At 46.6% G+C, this 15213-nt stretch overlaps 1 protein-coding gene across 1 annotated transcript in view; it reads left to right on the forward strand.

Annotated features, from left to right (window-relative positions):
* The window catches only part of WDR26 (WD repeat domain 26), a 47048-nt gene that overhangs the window by 21066 nt on the left and 10769 nt on the right, over window positions 1–15213 (forward strand). The window contains exons 4-8 of the mRNA XM_040430567.1: window positions 6413–6490; window positions 8967–9103; window positions 10827–10924; window positions 11397–11553; window positions 12569–12707. Coding sequence (XP_040286501.1) covers window positions 6413–6490; window positions 8967–9103; window positions 10827–10924; window positions 11397–11553; window positions 12569–12707 — 609 coding nt within the window. The remainder of the gene's footprint in view (window positions 1–6412; window positions 6491–8966; window positions 9104–10826; window positions 10925–11396; window positions 11554–12568; window positions 12708–15213) is intronic.

A 15213-nucleotide genomic window follows, 5' to 3' on the forward strand; every position in this document is an offset into this window, starting at 1 on the left:
GCTCTGGACACTACGCTGACAGACACAGCAAACCTTCTTGCCACAGCTCGCATTGATGTGCCATCCTGGATAAGCTGCACTACCTGAGCCACTTGTGTGGGTTGTAGACTCCGTCTCATGCTACCACTAGAGTGAAAGCACCGCCAGCATTCAAAAGTGACCAAAACATCAGCCAGGAAGCATAGGAACTGAGAAGTGGTCTGTGGTCACCACCTGCAGAACCACTCCTTTATTGGGGGGTGTCTTGCTAATTGCCTATAATTTCCACCTGTTGTCTATCCCATTTGCACAACAGCATGTGAAATTGATTGTCACTCAGTGTTGCTTCCTAAGTGGACAGTTTGATTTCACAGAAGTGTGATTGACTTGGAGTTACATTGTGTTGTTTAAGTGTTCCCTTTATTTTTTTGAGCTGTGTGTATGTGTATATATGTATATGTGTATGTGTGTATGTATATGTGTGTGTGTGTGTATGTATATGTATGTATATATATATATATATATATATATATATATATATATATATATATATATTAGGGTTGTACCGATACCGATACTAGTATCGGTATCGATTCCGAGTTTTCTCGGCGGTACTCAGCCGCCGATACCCCGCCCCGATACATAAATAGAATACTATGGGCGTAACTATGGGCGGGGCCCGGTGCAGTCACTGTACTCTTACACCGGGCCCCGCCGCTCACCGAAGTATTTATAAACGTGAATCCTTATCCTGTTGTTAAGTTGAACTAACGCTGCGCTCTCCCATGTTCCCCTGTATCCCCCTGTATCCCCACAGCACTTACTTAAGCTTCCATAGCAGGCAGAGCGGACGGCACCAGTAACGTCACTCACTGACGTCGAGCGCCTGCTCCGCCCACTTTATGAATGAAGCAGGCGGAGCAGGCGCGCAACGTCAGTGAGTGACGTTACTGGTGCCGTCCGCTCTGCCTGCTATGGAAGCTTAAGTAAGTGCTGTGGGGATACAGGGGAACATGGGAGAGCGCAGCGTTAGTTCAACTTAATAACAGGATAAGGATTCACGTTTATAAATACTTCGGTGAGCGGCGGGGCCCGGTGTATTGGGGGACACTGTTATGAGGGGGATCTGTGGATGACATATAGCAGTGTCATCCACAGATCCCCCCCATAACAGTTCCATCCACAGATCCCCTATAACAGCACCATCCACAGATCCCCCACCAAATAACAATGCCATCCTCAGATCCCCCCACCCCATAACAATGCCATCCACAGATATCCCACCCCATAGCAGTACCATCCACAGATCCCCATAACAGTGCCATCCACAGATCCCCCATAACAGTGCCATCCACAGATCCCCCATAACAGTGCCATCCACAGATCCCCCATAACAGTGCCATCCACAGATCCCCCATAACAGTGCCATCCACAGATCCCCCATAACAGTGCCATCCACAGATCCCCCATAACAGTGCCATCCACAGATCCCCCATAACAGTGCCATCCACAGATCCCCCATAACAGTGCCATCCACAGATCCCCCATAACAGTGCCATCCACAGATCCCCATAACAGTGCCATCCACAGATCCCCCATAACAGCACCATCCACAGATCCCCCATAACAGTGCCATCCACAGATCCCCCCATAACAGTGCCATCCACAGATCCCCCATAACAGTGCCATCCACAGATCCCCCATAACAGTGCCATCCACAGATCCCCCATAACAGTGCCATCCACAGATCCCCCATAACAGTGCCATCCACAGATCCCCCATAACAGTGCCATCCACAGATCCCCCATAACAGTGCCATCCACAGATCCCCCATAACAGTGCCATCCACAGATCCCCCATAACAGTGCCATCCACAGATCCCCCATAACAGTGCCATCCACAGATCCCCCATAACAGTGCCATCCACAGATCCCCCATAACAGTGCCATCCACAGATCCCCCATAACAGTGCCATCCACAGATCCCCCATAACAGTGCCATCCACAGATCCCCCATAACAGTGCCATCCACAGATCCCCCATAACAGTGCCATCCACAGATCCCCCATAACAGTGCCATCCACAGATCCCCCATAACAGTGCCATCCACAGATCCCCCATAACAGTGCCATCCACAGATCCCCCATAACAGTGCCATCCACAGATCCCCCATAACAGTGCCATCCACAGATCCCCCATAACAGTGCCATCCACAGATCCCCCATAACAGTGCCATCCACAGATCCCCCATAACAGTGCCATCCACAGATCCCCCATAACAGTGCCATCCACAGATCCCCCATAACAGTGCCATCCACAGATCCCCCATAACAGTGCCATCCACAGATCCCCCATAACAGTGCCATCCACAGATCCCCCATAACAGTGCCATCCACAGATCCCCCATAACAGTGCCATCCACAGATCCCCCATAACAGTGCCATCCACAGATCCCCCATAACAGTGCCATCCACAGGTCCCCCATAACAGTGCCATCCACAGGTCCCCCATAACAGTGCCATCCACAGGTCCCCCATAACAGTGCCATCCACAGGTCCCCCATAACAGTGCCATCCACAGATCCCCCATAACAGTGCCATCCACAGATCCCCCACATGACAGTGCGTCATCCACAGATCCACAGATCCCCCAAAACGGTCACATGACATTTAAAAAAAGTATCGGTATTCGGTATCGGTGACTACTTGAAAAAAAGTATCGGTACTTGTACTCGGTCCTAAAAAAGTGGTATCGGGACAACCCTAATATATATATATATATATATATATATATATATATATATATATATCTTAATATATCTTAAATATGAGATCATCAGATCGCTTTTCCCATAGACTGCAGTGAACAGGCATTTCAGTCTATGGGACGTTTGCTATGTTTCTATAGAGCCTTGCCACAGCAAACGAACAGCTCCCTCGATCTCAGCATGGGTCAGCCATGGTTACAGTTAACATGACATCTACGGTACATGTACAGTGGAGGTTCGGTAAGGGTTAAAGACCCAACATGGCAGACGTCAGGAAGGAGTCAAGGGTTTTGCCACAAGCATTGATTATTAATTTCTTTTATACAAAAAGTTCCCTTATGCAGAATTTCACAATTTCTCCTGTGTGCGCGCCTAGCGGCATTTTCACAATGTGCCAGCTGTCTGCTTTCGGTAAATATATGGGCATAACGTGATCTGATCTTTCAGTGTGTAACTTTGTCCTGGCAGCAGAAGGGTTAATACTGGAGTCCCTGCCGGATCCAGGCTTTCCGTCTCTGTCCCGACTCTCGTAAGGGGGGAGGGGGGGGCTGCTGCTGCTGTCGTCGAGTCCCTGGATCAGCTGACGGCTGCTTTGTCTTTGACTTCTAGTGCTTTATTATTTGTCCATACGGGCGCTGTGGAGGGGGATGGGGCAGACGCAGGAAGTGAGGTAACAGATGTTTGTCAACTGTGCAACTTAAAGGGCCAGCCTCTCTTGTAACCATAACAAACCAGTGGTAGCTGGGCGTCTGTGCCTGTTCCAGCTCAGAGCCTGGAGGTTTGGCTCTGCTGTTTTGCTTTTTACATTATTTTTTTATTTTTTTTTCTCCTATTGTCTGCAGTTGAAGTCACTTTACCTCCTAATCTGTGTGTAACCTGAGAAGAGACTAATTCCACCCTACCGCATGCACCTCTGACCCTGTCCCTCACTCTCCTCATCTGTCACTACTCGCCTACTAAAATCTTCAAACACTCAGTCACTATCCTATTCTTAAAAAGAAAAACTTGTCTTGACCCGTCCTGCACAACTAACTACTAAACTCCAGGAGCGCCTGGTTTACTCCCGTCTCATCCGCCATCTCTCTGTTAACTCTCTCCTGGACGCCTGGTTCCTGCACTGTACATCCTACAGAAACTGCCCTCACCAAAGTGACAAATGACCTGCTGATGGCTGAATGTAACGGTGACCACTCTCTGCTCATTCTTCTGGATTTCTTTGCACCATTTGACTCTATAGACCAGCATCCTCCAATCTTTTGGGCTTAAATGGGTTATCTTTTTTTGTTTTAATCAGGCCCTTGTTGATTTGGATTATAATACTGTACTACCCAGTCTAAGGCTACTTTCACATTAGGGTTTTTTGCGGATCCGTCATGGATCTGCAAAAAAAAGCTTCCGTTACAATAATACAACCGCATGCATCCGTTATGAACGGATCCGGTTGTCTTCTATAGCCATGACGGATCCGTCTTAAACACCATTGAAAGTCAATGGGGGTCGGATCCGTTTTCTATTGTGACCGAGAAAACGGATCCGTCCATATTGACTTGCATTGTGTGTCAGGACAGATTCCGATCTGTCTCCGCACCACATCACAGACAGAAAACCGTTGCTTGCATTTTGGTGCACTCCATTCTGTTCAGTTGTTTTGTCCCCATTGACAATGAATGGGGGCAAAACTGAAGCGTTTTCTTCCGTTATTGAGATCCTGTGATAGATCTCAATAGCGGAATTGAAAACGCTAATGTGAAAGTAGCCTTAATCGGTTGCGAGCACTTCCAGTACCACGTATCGAATGTACGGCACGTATCAAGGAAGTTCCCGCGACCTATATAGACCGGGGAGCACGGCTCTTATCCGGTAAGGAAAAATATAATCTATAATGGCGTTAAAAAAACAAAACCCAGATAACCCCTTTAAAGGCTATGGACACATTTTGGGGCATTTTTTTTTATTGCATTTTAGTCATTTTGGCCATTTTCTTTTTTCAGTTGCTCTTTATTAAAAATGTCCAACCGTTACTAAGATACAAGGTTTAAACATCAGTCTGTTTTCTTTGACTCCCATCATGTGATGACTGATCTTCTGGCCTTATAAATACTCATTATGGCTCAATTATCAAACGGATCTGGTTATGAGGTTCAGGAGATCAGAGATGAGCTTCCCAGGAGATGGGATTCAAAGAAAACACTGATTTATTTTATTTTTATTTTAACCCCTGTATCTCAAATGGCTGAACATATTTTTAATTAAGGAATAAAACTGAAAATATTTTTACCCTAAAATAAGTAAAATGCCTTTAAGGTCACGGCAGTCTTGTTTTTCTTCCTCTCTAGCCACTGTTTCAGTGTATCATCCGCTGGCTCCACTTCTCCTCTCCGTCTTGCTGTTGGGGTTCCTCAGGGTTCAGTCCTTGGTCCTCTCCTCTCTTCTCTCTACACATCCCCTATCGGCCAGACTTTCAGCAGATTTGGCTTCCATCTCTGTGCTGATACACAACTATACACTTCACCCCCGCCCCCCCCCCCCCCCCCCCCCGCTGTATTACAGAACACCAGTGACTATCTCTTACGTCATGTCCTCTCTATCTGAAACTGAATCTTTCAAAAACTGAACTTGTGTTTTTACCATCGACTAAGGGCTCGTTCACAAGACCGTGCCATTTTTTTGCTGTCTGCAAATTGCGGATCCGCAAAACACGGATGGCGCCTGTGTGCCTTCCGCAATTTGTGGAACGGAACAGGAGGCCTGTTCTAGTAATTCCTATTCTTGTCCGCAAAACAGACAAGAATAGGACAGGACTCATAATTTTTGCGGGGCCACGGATCGGAGCAACGGATGCGGACAGCGTACAGTGCTGTAAGCATCTTTTGCGGACCCATTGAAATGAATGGTTCCGTATACAGACCATACGGCCCGTATACGGAACGCAAAATACGTTTGTCAACGAGCCCTAACCTACATAAACCTTCTCTCCCTCTGTGTGTGACACCACCATCACTCCTAGGCACTCACTGTCTGTGTTATGTTTTGACAATGATCTTTCCTTCACCCCCTATATTAAATCTCTCACCCGCTTATGCCGCCTGTATCTTAAAAACATCTCTAGAATCTGCCTTTTTTTTTTTTTTCTTCTGTGGAAACGACAAACTCATTATTGCCCTGATCCATTTCTGTCTGGATAAAAATAGTTTATTATTATTATTGAGTTCACTTTCTGGGATTGTGTATTTGCCCTTTTATTTCATTTACGTACAGACATTCATGGTTCCCGGTCATATGTTCCCTGCAGTAGGTGTATAGGAGTGTGTATAATCGGTGGTCGGCAACCTAAGCACTCCAGCTGTTTAAAAACTACAACTCCTAGTACTCTCCATCCTCTTCTGTGAGAGTTCTTAGAACAGCCGATCAAGTGTACATGCTGAGAGTTGTGGTTTTTACAACAGCTGGAGTGCCAGAGGTTTCGGACTCCAGGAGAGGGTCTAGTACTGACCACTGCGTACAGGGCAGAGTCAATGCCATTTGCACTCTGTGATGAGATTTCGGACTATTTATATGAAGGGTTAACATATTGGAGACCTCCCGACCGCCGCCATGTTGTTGTAGTCTTTCCATTGTTGATGAAATTCTTGGACTTAGCGGAGATCATCTTTTGTGTTTCTAACAGCCATGTCGCCCACCCGCTGGAGGTTCAGGGAGTGAGCATTCCTCCTCCTCGTCCTGTCCCACGTCAGATGTCATACGGGTGAGTTCACTATTCATGTCTTTAAGGGTTCATTCACATGTCTGCATCCGTTCCGCAATTTTTATTTTCAATTGGGCCGCAAAAGATGCAGAGATGCATCCGTACTTCTGTTGCCCCGCAAGAAAATAGAACATGTCCTATTCTTGTCCGCAGCTACGGACAAGAAAATGCATTTCTATTATAGTGCCGGCCATGTGCGGTCCACAAATACCAGTGTCTGTGATTTGCGGACCGCAAAACAGTCGTGGACTTGTGAATGGACCCTGAGGGTCCATTCAGAGGTCCGTAGAATAGGTCTGGATCCGTTCCGCAATTATGCAGAGCGGGTGTGGACTCATTCATTTTCAGTGGGGCTGGAAAAGATGCGGACAGCACACGTGTGCTGTCTGCATCCGCATTTCCGTCTGCGGCCCCTAACTTCCCATCTGTGGCTCCACAAAAAAAATAGAGCATGTCCTTGTCTGCAGCTGCGGACAAGAATGGGAATCCTCTAAGTACCGGCAATATGCGGACCGCAAAACACTACAGACGTCTGAATGGACCCTTAGTGTTTATCTCATCAGGTAAATATGGGTATTTAGGACGTCACCCGACACGTTCGACTGTTTCTGCAGAACCTGCCTAGTGTTCATGGAAGCTGCAGGTTAGGGGACGAAAGGATTAAAGGGGCTGTGTCACCTTGGACATTGGGGCCATATCCTGATGGGTGCAGGCCCCACACCTATCTTTAGAACGGAGCCCACAGTAAATGAGGGTTGTTGCGATACCAAAATTTTGATTTCGATACCATAAAGTATTGCGATACCTACTCGATGCCACACAAAAAAAAGACCACAAAAAGCCGCATGCATTCCGCATTATATGGAACGTCCGGCCCATGATCGAACAGTCCGATCCTATTTTTTGGGCTGACAAGGTGACAAAAAATGGCGAATTGTGCAGTTTTTTTTTTTTTTTTTTCTGTTACGGCGTTCACCGCATAAAATATTTTAATAGTTCACACTTTTTTGGGCGTGGCGATATGTAATAGGTTTATTTATTGTTTATATATTTTGTATGTAAAATTGGGAAAGGGGGTGATTTATACTTAATATTTTTTTTTTTTGTTTTTTTTTTATTTAATAACTATTTCCCCCCTTAGGGGCTAGAACCTGGGATCTTTTCATCCCTTGTCCTATTCACCCTGATAGAGCTCTATTAAGGCGAATCGGACGTCACGCTCTCCCTGCTGCCCTGTGTATAGTGCACACAACAGCAGGGAGCCGACTGTCAGCGAGGGCTTCAGTAGCGTTCTGGCTGCCATGGTAACCGATCGGAGCCCCTGTGGCCACTGCCACCAATTATAATACTGGGGGGTTGGGGGAGGCACACTGCGCCACCAATGTTTTTAGTACTGGGGGAAGGGGCGGGCGCACTGCGCCACCAATCAAGATAAGTAACCTTTTAATACAAATACAGGAGGCAGTTGCCGGAGGCAGAATCGCATAGCCGACACCCAACCTCTGACAAGGCGCTGCGATCTGCGGCAGTTAACCCCTCAGGTGCCGTACCTGAGGGGTTTACAGCCGTGGATTGTAGCGCCTTGTCATAGAGGTCCTGTGCCGGCTATGTGATTCTGCGGCCGGCACCCGCAGCCTATATTTGTATTAATGGGTGAGTTATCTTCATTAGTGGCGCAGTGGCCACAGCCCCTCCCCCTCCTCCTCCCATCTATCTTCTTATTGGCGGCCGCAGGGGGGGGGAGGGAGAGACTGCTTACTTCTCTCCTGTGCTGCTGAGGAGAATATGGAGCGCGCTGAGAGCAGAGTCCGCCATGTTCTCTGATACTAGGCTGTGCAGTAGTGCAGCCTAGTATTGGTAAATGTCAAATCCCGGAATCCAATCCATACCGGTACAAAAGTATCAATTGGGTATCGATAATTCGATACCCGCTACAACCCTAAAGTGAATAGAGCGGTGGCTGCGCTTCCCATTCATAACAGTAGGACTTCGGAAAACAGCCGAGCGTGCCACTCTATTTTCAGCATTCCTATAGGAATGAATAGAGGGCAGCCATGCACTTTGCAGGCTCCGTTGTAAAGATTGGAGCGGGTCCCAGAGTCCTGATGGACGGTTTCCATTCAGCAGTCCCAGCATCTAGGTGAAGGACTTGCACACACTCTGCAGAAACGTTATAGGAAACTCTTAAATTGAGGTCCTTTAGAAACTTCCTTAATTTTAAGCGTAGAAAGCCAATGGGCAAAAATGAATATTGCAAAGGTGTCCATAGACTTTAATGTAAACTCTGCAACTCCTCAAAATAGAAAGGGAACCACATATTTCGGGCCTCTAACCCATGTGTAGACCTGATTGTTCTGCGTGTACTATTAGGTCTATGGATGTCATGGGGGGAGGGGGATTCTCCTGCCTTGATGGCTAGCATTGCATACGGGTGGGTGCATATGACTGTTTTCCTAATTTTTCTTCCTTTCTTTAGAGGATGAAGTTCTTGCTGCTCCAGCAGAAGTACCTGGAATACTTAGAAGATGGGAAGGTCCTCGAAGCCCTGCAGGTCTTGCGCTGTGAGCTGACGCCACTGAAATACAATACCGAGAGGATTCATATCCTGAGTGGGTGAGTGGCGGTTTCCAGTCGGTCGCTCCATTGCTTGTTCGGGAGGTGAGATGATGCAGTTTAGTATGTGTTTCTTTTCATTGGGTAATTACATCAGGCGGCTGTGTATTTGTACCCGGCGTCTTTTCATGTCACGTACACTGGATGCAAAACCGCCACAGCAGTCTAATATAATGTGGAATTCTGATTCTTCCATAGGAGTGTTCACCTATGGATTTGCCCATGCGTGCACAGATAATGGGTTGAAGGGGTTTTCCCAGGAATGATTCCTCCGTATAGCTCCTCAGTATCCGACCAGCGGGGGTCAGAGTCGCTGGTTCCCCATTGACCAGCTGTTAGAAGAGGCCGCTGGGCTCGGACAAGCTCTGCAGCTTCTTCATAACATACAGAGCACAGCGCCATATGTTGTATAGTGGCTGTGCTTGGTATTACAGCTCAGTCCGAACCGCAGCTGTAGTGTCGATAACCTCGTGGGAAGTTACTGTAGGGGTGACCCTGCATGCGCCCAAAGACTCCGGGCAGGTGAGTGCCGCTGCCACCTTCCCCTTAGCTATCCAGATAGGACAAGCCCTCTGCCTCCTAGTCATCCCTCTCCACCACAGGCCTTTTCCCTGCCACTGCTTCTCATCGTCACCTGCCCTACATGCAGCCTGGCCTCCTGCTCCTCTTCATGGGCTACCGGTGTAGCTGCAGCGCAAGGGAAATAGGTGACTGAGGGAGGAGGTGCAGATCAGGTAAAAAAAAATTATCCTGTGCACTTAAAGGGGTTCTCCAGGAATTTGATATTGGTAGCCTGTCCTCAGGATAGGTCATTAGTATCAGATCGGTGTGGGGGCTCTGCTGTTTAGCAGTTTGAAGAGGCCACTGCTCGCAGGAGCTCCAGTGAGCGCTGCAGCACTGCTTACCAAGCACAGCGCCGTACATAGTACAGTGGCCGTGCTTGGTACTGCAGCTCAACCCCATTCACTTCAATGGGGCTGAGCTGCAGCTAGGCTACGTGGCCTAGGAAGAATCCGCAGTGCTCATTGAGCACCTGACCTCTTCTAACAGTTGATCAGCGTGGATCTGACTCCTGAGTAGTGTTGAGTGCGAATATTCGAAAAGCAAATTTTTATCTTGAATATCACAAGTTCGAGAATTCGCGAATATTTCGAATATAGTGCTATATATTCGTTTTTCGAATATTCGTCATTTTCTTCCATCTGGACACATGATTCCTCCCTGCTTCTTGCTTGTGGGCCAATAAGTCATTGGCCCACAAGCAACTTAAGCAGGGAGGAATCAAGACTTCAGATGGAAGAAAATGACGAATATTCTAAAAAACTCATATTTAGCACTATATTCAATATAGTGCTATATATTCGTTTTTGATCCACACCTGTATTGATCGCGTAATATTCGCAAATTACGCGACCATTACCGTGTCTATTTTCGAGTAAAAAATTAATTGTACACTATAACGAATATTCGAATTCGCCAATATTCTACAAAATATTCGAATATGACCCCTGCCGCTCATCACTACTCCTGAGGATAGGTCATCAATATATATTACCGGATAACCCCCCATTAAGCGTCATCCATTTCTTTTCTTCACATGAGTGGGGTACAAGGTGTCTGTGTCATCCAGCTGTACCATTCGGGTTTGACGCTGGTTGACTACTTTACTTTAAATTATTGTTATTATTTTATACTTTTCAAAAGTTTTAATTTTATATCGCAGGTATTTAATGTGTAGTCACGCAGAAGACCTGCGAGCAAAGGCAGAGTGGGAAGGAAAAGGAACGGTGTCCCGCTCCAAGTTGCTTGATAAACTCCAAAGTAAGTATTTGTTAGAAGACGGGCAGTTTTTCTGGCTCCATGTGGAAGCTGGAAAGCAAATCTCTGAACTGCTGGTAAGAGGCAAGATGGCCGCCCCCATGATTGTGTGCAGAAAATAGAAGACAGATCTACCATGGAAACGCATATAAGAAATTGTTTTAGTGATTGGTTTTAATTCAGTCAAAAAATAAAAGATCTGGGGCAAACATTCCTGATCATGGCGACATCAGTGCAGCAGGGCCACCTACCTCCTGTCCTGCACTGATCTCTGAGCTAAACTGCCAAGCACTGTGGGAATGGCCAAGCACCGGGCAGTGCTATCTGTAGCTACTGTACAAGATTTGCTTCTTGATGGAAAGCAACTGCTGACCTGTGGTGAGAACTACCTAAACATGCACAAGCAAAATGACTCCTCCATAAATGGGATCTACTGACTTCCACTATTTCTCTGCCCGTCTTTTCCTCCGTCTAGCTTACCTTCCACCATCTGTCATGCTACCACCCAGGCGTCTGCAAACTCTTCTACGTCAAGCTGTGGAGTTGCAGCGAGATCGGTGCCTCTACCACAATACAAAACTTGACAATAACCTGGACTCTGTATCCCTGCTTATTGATCATGTCTGCAGCAGGTAAGTAGTGTCACCTTGGGCACGTATGTCTTACAATGGATGCCTGATAGATGGGAGTCCCACCTATGTGGAGAATGGGGGGCTGCATAACCAGCCACATCCAGGTAGAGAATAAGTAGATCACCAGAGCTGTTCATGTTGCTGATTGGTGGGGGTTTTGGGAGTTTGAACTACACCAATCAAATATGTAAAGGACCAGGAGTATATAACATATCACTAGAATATGCCCCCAATGTCTGATGGGCACGGCACCCATCTCCGAGACCCGCACCTCTCTCTAGAGCAGAGCGGGCAAAGTGGAGGAGAGCAGGCGGCACGTGCGTATCCACCCTCCATTCATTTCTATGGGAGTTCCAAAAATGGCCAAGCAGTGCACTCTGCTATTTTCAGAAGTCCCATAGAAATGAATGGCAAGTGCGGCCACTGCTCCATTCACTTCTGTGGGGCTGACGGTAATAGCCGAGCCAGTGCTTGGCTATTTTTTTGGCAGTCCCACAAAAAGGAATGGAGGGCTGTCGTGCATGCACAAGTCTGCTCTCCTTCACTTTCTGGGCTCCGTTCTAGAAAGAGAGGTGCGGGTCCCACGTCTGGGACCCATACCTATTAGACATTGCTGGCATAGCCTAAAGATATGCCCCCAAAATATGAGATGAGCCAACCCCTTTAGGGTTTATAGGGGTTTTCCCACCTTTTAGATATTGATGACCTATCCTCCAGATGATTTTATCAATATCGGATATCGGCACCCACAGCAATCAGTGGACGGACGGCTCTGGAAGCGGTATGTAGTATGCAGCTCCGCTCCCATTCAAGTAAATGTATCCTGGCACAGCCACTACATTGCAAGGCTGCTAGTTGTTGGGATACCCCCACCCCCCGATCTGCTATTAATGACCTATCCGAGGCAGAAGTCGTCCATATCTAAAAGGTGGCAAATCCCTTTAATGTAATGCTTGGGTTATTTAGTATACGTGTAGAAGTCTTATTTATGACGCTCCTATTCCTTGTCTTTTAGGAAACAGTTTCCATGTTTCACACAGCAAGTCCTGACAGAGCACTGCAATGAAGTCTGGTTCTGTAAGTTCTCCAACGACGGCACTAAACTAGCGACAGGATCAAAGGACACAACTGTTATAATATGGCAGGTCGATCCAGTAAGTATGGCTTTTGGCGATATTATAAGGTATGGTGTGAGGCTTCAGGAAACTGGCCTTTCACATAAAAAAAATTAAATAAAAATCACATTTGGGGTACGTCCACTCAGGACCTATAGATTTGTGTGCGAAGATTGATCTGCAGTACGGATTTTATATTGTCAGCATGTCCATCTATGCTGCGGCAATCCACCACAGCCTCTACCATGAAAAGGGTGTGATGTGCTGCAAACCCACAGCGGCGTTTCTACTGCAGAAATGAAACAAGATCCAAAATGGGTGAAAAATCTGTTCTGTGCAGCCTCACCCCTAAAATACCCCCAAAAAGTGTGAGGTTGGCGTCAGGGCATAAACGAACAAGTGGAAATGTTGTATCAAAATATAAGTTTATTTATAAAATATAACATGTGGAGAAACTACAGGATGATATCCAAAGATACGGAAAAGCACAGGGTAAATGACACCAATCAATCACCAATACTACTGTGAAATATAGCATACGGTAGAATGCAGTCCATAAATCCAAATCAAAGCTCATGGAGAACCAGGATGTTGGGTGCCACTATAGGACTATGCACCCACTATACAAATGACCATACCTGATAGTCCATGGGCTGATACGCACCTGACACAGTACATAAATACCTAGACTGGCCAATATAATGGTAGATACTAAGGATAGAAGTAAATATCCCAGTCGAGAATAGGGGATAATGCCAATATGCACAGAAGAAATATAACTGTATGGGAAACTCACTATGGATACGAGCAAGGGTCCCATGCAAGATGCGATATAGTACTAGTGACAGGACGTACCTGAGGACATGGTGATGGATGGAAAGTCAAACCCTGAGCGCGAGACCTCGACGCGCGTTTCACCTCAACGGCTTCGTCAGGAGGTACCTCCTGACGAAGCCGTTGAGGTGAAACGCGCGTCGAGGTCTCGCGCTCAGGGTTTGACTTTCCATCCATCACCATGTCCTCAGGTACGTCCTGTCACTAGTACTATATCGCATCTTGCATGGGACCCTTGCTCGTATCCATAGTGAGTTTCCCATACAGTTATATTTCTTCTGTGCATATTGGCATTATCCCCTATTCTCGACTGGGATATTTACTTCTATCCTTAGTATCTACCATTATATTGGCCAGTCTAGGTATTTATGTACTGTGTCAGGTGCGTATCAGCCCATGGACTATCAGGTATGGTCATTTGTATAGTGGGTGCATAGTCCTATAGTGGCACCCAACATCCTGGTTCTCCATGAGCTTTGATTTGGATTTATGGACTGCATTCTACCGTATGCTATATTTCACAGTAGTATTGGTGATTGGTGTCATTTACCCTGTGCTTTTCCGTATCTTTGGATATCATCCTGTAGTTTCTCCACATGTTATATTTTATAAATAAACTTATATTTTGATACAACATTTCCACTTGTTCGTTTTGGTCTATCATAGTTTTCAAGTGGTAAATTATAGCTGTCTAGTTGGCAGTTGGCCTTTTTTGTAGGTTAATGGCGTCAGGGCATGTCCAAATGTGTGTTTTTTTTTTTGTTTTTTTTTTCTCCTTCAATGGGACTAATCTGCGTGCGGATACCAGTTGTGGCTTCTTGGTGGAAACCACGTTACTAAGGGATGTATCAGTGCGAAGTCGCATTGTACTCAAATTCCACTGTGTGAACAAGCTCTTAGGATTGCTGCATTGAAGTTTCTCCTTGCGCATCCCCTCCCTCACCCATGTTATGCAGGTGGCACGGGAATGTGACCTTTCATGGATATACACATTCAGCACTTATCCCACTGGTTTGAGGGTAGAGAAGATGCAGCAAGCATCTATGTCCCGTATCTGGCACCGCATCCATAATGCTGTATCTAAGCCTCCTTCAGGGGAAAAAATAAAAAATTGTCTGTGCAGAGACTTTTAAAGGGGTTTTGCCATTACATACAATGGGGGCATATCGCTAGGATATGCCCCCATTGTCTGGTAGGTGCGGGTCCCACCTCTGGGACCTGCACCTACAATGAGAACGGAGCAGGGAAATGAATGGAGGACGCACTGCGCATGCGCAGCTACCCTCCATTCATTTCTGTGGGGCTGCTGAAAATGGCTGAGCTCTGCCTCAGCCATTTCCGTCTGCCCCATAGAAATGAATGGAAGCAGGGGTGCGCTCCCATTCACTTCAGTCCTCCAGCCACCACTTTGGCCCATCCGTTCTCAGTGTAGGTGGGACCCGCACCTATCGGACAATGGGGGCATATCCTAGCGATATGCCCCCATTGTATGTGATGGCAAGATTTTATTTTATTTATTTTTTTCTTAGCGTTTTTGGGGAACACTGCTACATTCAGACTCCTCCAGTTTTAAAGGGAGGAGAGAGAAATGGTGGTCCCAGGACCCCTGTTCTAGTGATCGGTGGAATCCTCAGCTTATCTTGTGGATAGTTGATGCCTAGACGCACAGACTCAGACTTTCTGATGTCATGATTACATGTTAGAGGGTGAC

The sequence above is a fragment of the Bufo bufo genome, chromosome 4, assembly GCF_905171765.1.
Source record: "Bufo bufo chromosome 4, aBufBuf1.1, whole genome shotgun sequence".
Classification (NCBI taxonomy): Eukaryota; Metazoa; Chordata; class Amphibia; order Anura; family Bufonidae; genus Bufo; species Bufo bufo.